Source organism: Bison bison, unplaced genomic scaffold (assembly GCF_000754665.1).
Source record: "Bison bison bison isolate TAMUID 2011002044 unplaced genomic scaffold, Bison_UMD1.0 scf7180017864284, whole genome shotgun sequence".
In the NCBI taxonomy this organism is placed as follows: domain Eukaryota; kingdom Metazoa; phylum Chordata; class Mammalia; order Artiodactyla; family Bovidae; genus Bison; species Bison bison.
Genome location: NW_011494856.1, coordinates 1,906,240 through 1,909,762, shown reverse-complemented (window position 1 = coordinate 1,909,762; position 3,523 = coordinate 1,906,240). Strand labels below are relative to the sequence as shown.

General features: G+C 55.2%; 1 protein-coding gene across 1 annotated transcript in view; it reads right to left on the bottom strand.

Moving 5' to 3' along the window:
• Positions 1-1,343, bottom strand: part of ARHGEF17 (Rho guanine nucleotide exchange factor (GEF) 17) — a 78,174-nt gene extending 76,831 nt beyond the window's left edge. The window contains exon 1 of the mRNA XM_010849527.1: positions 1,242-1,343. Within this exon, the coding sequence (XP_010847829.1) occupies positions 1,242-1,343 (102 nt within the window). The remainder of the gene's footprint in view (positions 1-1,241) is intronic.
• Positions 1,344-3,523: the final 2,180 nt, after the last annotated feature.

The window sequence follows — 3,523 nt, the reverse complement described above, 5'->3', positions numbered from 1 at the left end:
CCTCGGCTCCATCCCGCGCGACCCCTCCCGCCTCAGCGTCGACTCCTGGGCCCAGCCCCCGCCTCGCCCGGTGCGGCCCGGAGCATCTCTGCCCGACCCGGTCCCGGCAGGATCCCGACGCTTAGTTCCTCGGCTCTGCGCCCCCTCCTCAGCCGGCCGGCCTGCCTCTCCTCGAGCTTCTGCTCCCGCTCCCTCCCTCTGAGCTGCTCTCTCCTAGCTCCCTTTTGTTGCAAATAAACTTTGTGGCAGAGGAAAGGGGGTGGGGGGCGGGGCCTCGCGCCCAAAAGAGGGGGTGGGCTCCGGGAGCGCGCTAGGCTGGGAATCGGGAGTTGGTGGGGGGTGGGAGGGGAGGGAATCGGGGAGGAGCCGAAAGACCGCTGGAGCAGAGGCTGACTGAAGCAGCCCTCAGATGAGCCCCTTGGGAGCTCGGCGGGCAGAGCTACCTCCCCCCAGAACTCGCTGCAACACGAATCGTCCGAGTGTGGTCAGCTCCGCGGGCATACAGTCAGGGTGGCGCACCCACTGCTTTCGGGCAGAAACGCCTCCTGCCCCAGGGACCCCCAACATGGCAACCTCAGACCCACGAACACCACTGACACAGGTATTCTGAGAAACACTCCGCCAGCCGAGAGACCCGCCACCAGGGGGAGCAGTGCGCGCCTCAGGCCAACCTGGGCGCTCGCTGCTCCCCGTCCCGCCCCTTCACCCCGCCCAGGCCACGCCTCCTATCAGGTCTTTCACGGCGAATCCCATTGTAACTGCGACCGGGTCCAGCCCCTGGCGCCCCCAAACGCCCCGCCCCTCCCGCTTCTGCAGCCAATCCAGTTCTGACCGCCCCCCCCAATCCGCCCCAAGCGGCTCCAGGAGCCCCACCCTTTGTGACTACGCCCCCACGTTTCCAGAGGCACGCCCTGCGCCCCTTTGTCCCCTCCTTCTCCGGCGGCGCTCTGGGGTACGCGGTTCTTGCGCCCTCTTCTGGCCGGTTTTCCCCAATCCCCCCTACCCTGCTCCTCTCAACCCGCGTGGAACCTTGAACGAGTAAAGCAACACCCACCACAAAAAGACCCCGAGAACTGATTAAGACTTCATTTCCTTTACTTCCTTCTTGTTATCTAGTCCTTTCAAGAGCCGTTTCAAACCTATTCCCTTCGCAGAGTGCACTGTCCCTCCTTCGACTCCACTCACACTAGGCGCTTTCACGCAACGTCCTCAATTTACCACTGCAAAACCTACACTCCTACCTGAGGCCGATCTGCCCTCCTGATAGGCAAGGTGTGGGTGGCTTCTACTGTTTCACTCTGCCCCTTGAAGGTGGATCTCACTGTGCCTTCTCTATGGGTCATGAAGGCAAAGTAACTTTGACCAGTGTTAAAGTCAGGAAATGGTTCAGTTCAGTTCAGTTCAGTCGCCCAGTCATGCCCGACTCTTTGCGACCCCATGAATTGCAGCACTCTAGGCCTCCCTATCACCAACTCCTGGAGTTCACTCAAACTCACGTCCATCGAGTCAGTGATGCCATCCAGCCATCTCATCCTCTGTCGTCCCCTTCTCCTCCTACCCGCAATCTCTCCCAGCATCAGAGTCTTTTCCAATGAGTTAACTCTTCGCATGAGGTGGCCAAAGTACTGGAGTTTCAGCTTTAGCATCGTTCCTTCCAAAGAAATCCCAGTGCTGATCTCCTTTAGAATGGACTGGTTGGATCTTCCTGCAGTCCAAGGGACTCTCAAGAGTCTTCTCCAACACCACAGTTCAAAAGCATCAATTCTTTGGCGCTCAGCTTTCTTCCCAGTCCAACTCTCACTTCCATACATGACCACTGGAAAAACCATAGCCTTGGCAAATTCAGGATGCCAATGGCAATGGCGAATTCAGATTTCAGGAGCTTCAGACACCATGCTCCTCCAGACAGCCTTTGCTAATTCCAGATCCCTGATGAGCCCTCAGCAGTATTGTCCTCCTCCTTGGGCCTGGGTTCTGCCTTCCTAGAAAGAGAGGATACTCATGTTCCCCTTAGCCCAAGAGGACTGTGGCTGCCATCAACCCCCTCCACCCCTAAACACACACTGCTCATCCCATGTGTCCAGATGAGCAGGCATGGCTGGACATAGTGTAGGATGGGAGACACTCAGGGATTGCCTGACTACCTCATGAGACTGGGAGGACCTCAGGGCCCTGCTTGCTGCTTCCCTTGGATTACAGGAGATGGCTGTAGGGAGAAAGCTCTTCCCCTTTGAGTTGAGACCAGTCTCCAGTAAGTCCCTCACCTCAACCTTGTCTCAGCTCTGCCTCAAAGTGGCCAGCATATCTCTCCCTCTTTAATGGGAAATTGATAGTAAGGAAGAGAGCTCTGTCTGGCCTATTACCTCTCTGCCTTTTCCTTGCTGTGTGACGTTGGGTAAATCCTTTCACTTCCCTGGGCCTCATCTGAAAAGTGGAGTGGGTTTAAGTTTCCCCAAGGGTGCCTTTCTCTGTCTCTATTTGAAATCAGACTCTTGTCTCCTGGAGATTGTTTTCTTTCTAGTCTTTTGAGGAAATTTTGGTATGGTGCAGGGATCGTCTTCCTGGAAGTCACTGCTCCTCTCCAATAATAATGATGGCCCCTGCCATCTGAAATTTGTGATTTTATTTTTTTAAACGTCATTTTTGTATATTTATTTACTTATTTTTGGCTGCACTGGGTCTTTGTTGCTGCTTGCGGGCTTTCTCTAGTTGCAGCGAGTTGGGGCTCCTCTCTAGTTGTGGTGTGTGGGCTTCTATTGCGGTGGCTCCTTTTGTTGCAGGAGCATGGGCTCTAGGGCACATGGGCTTCAGTAGTTGGTCGAGGGCTCAACAGTTGCGACTCGCAGGCTTGTTGACCCATGGCATGTGAAATCTTCCTGGACCAGGTATTGAATCTATGTCGCCTGCATTGGCAGGTGGATACTTAACCACTGGACCACCAAGGAAGTCCTGAAATTTGTAATTTTCCAAGCTCTTTCACACCTGGTCCTGTTTTGTCTTCATGTCACTTCTGGACTAGAGGATAGAGGTTTTTATTCCCAAATCACAGATGAGGAAGCTGATGGAGAGGAGCAGAGACTCAGGTCACAGGTTCCAGCACCGTGCAGCTTGGCCTTGAGGTGTCCATGGAGCACTCATGAGATGCTGTGAGCAGGCAAGCCATTCTCTGATTGGTGAGCTTCCCACTGGGTGGAGGCCCAGTTTAGATCCTTAAATACCCTCCCTCTCCACCAAAGGGATTCCTGGTCCAAAGGCTCTAGCCAGCCCACCTCGATACTGGAGTGGGGTGCCATTTCCTCCTCCGGGGCTCTTCCCGACACAGGGATGGAACCCACATCTCTTGGGTCTCCTGCATTGTTCTTTACCACTAGCACCACCTGGGAAGCCCCCTAGGAGACTGTGCCTAACTAAAACGGATTTGACATTATAGTTGGCACAACTTCCTCAGGGTCCCCACTTACTAGGACTGGGTGGGGCAAGTGGGTACTTGGAAGGCAGGTGAAGAGAGGAAAGGGGAGGGGAG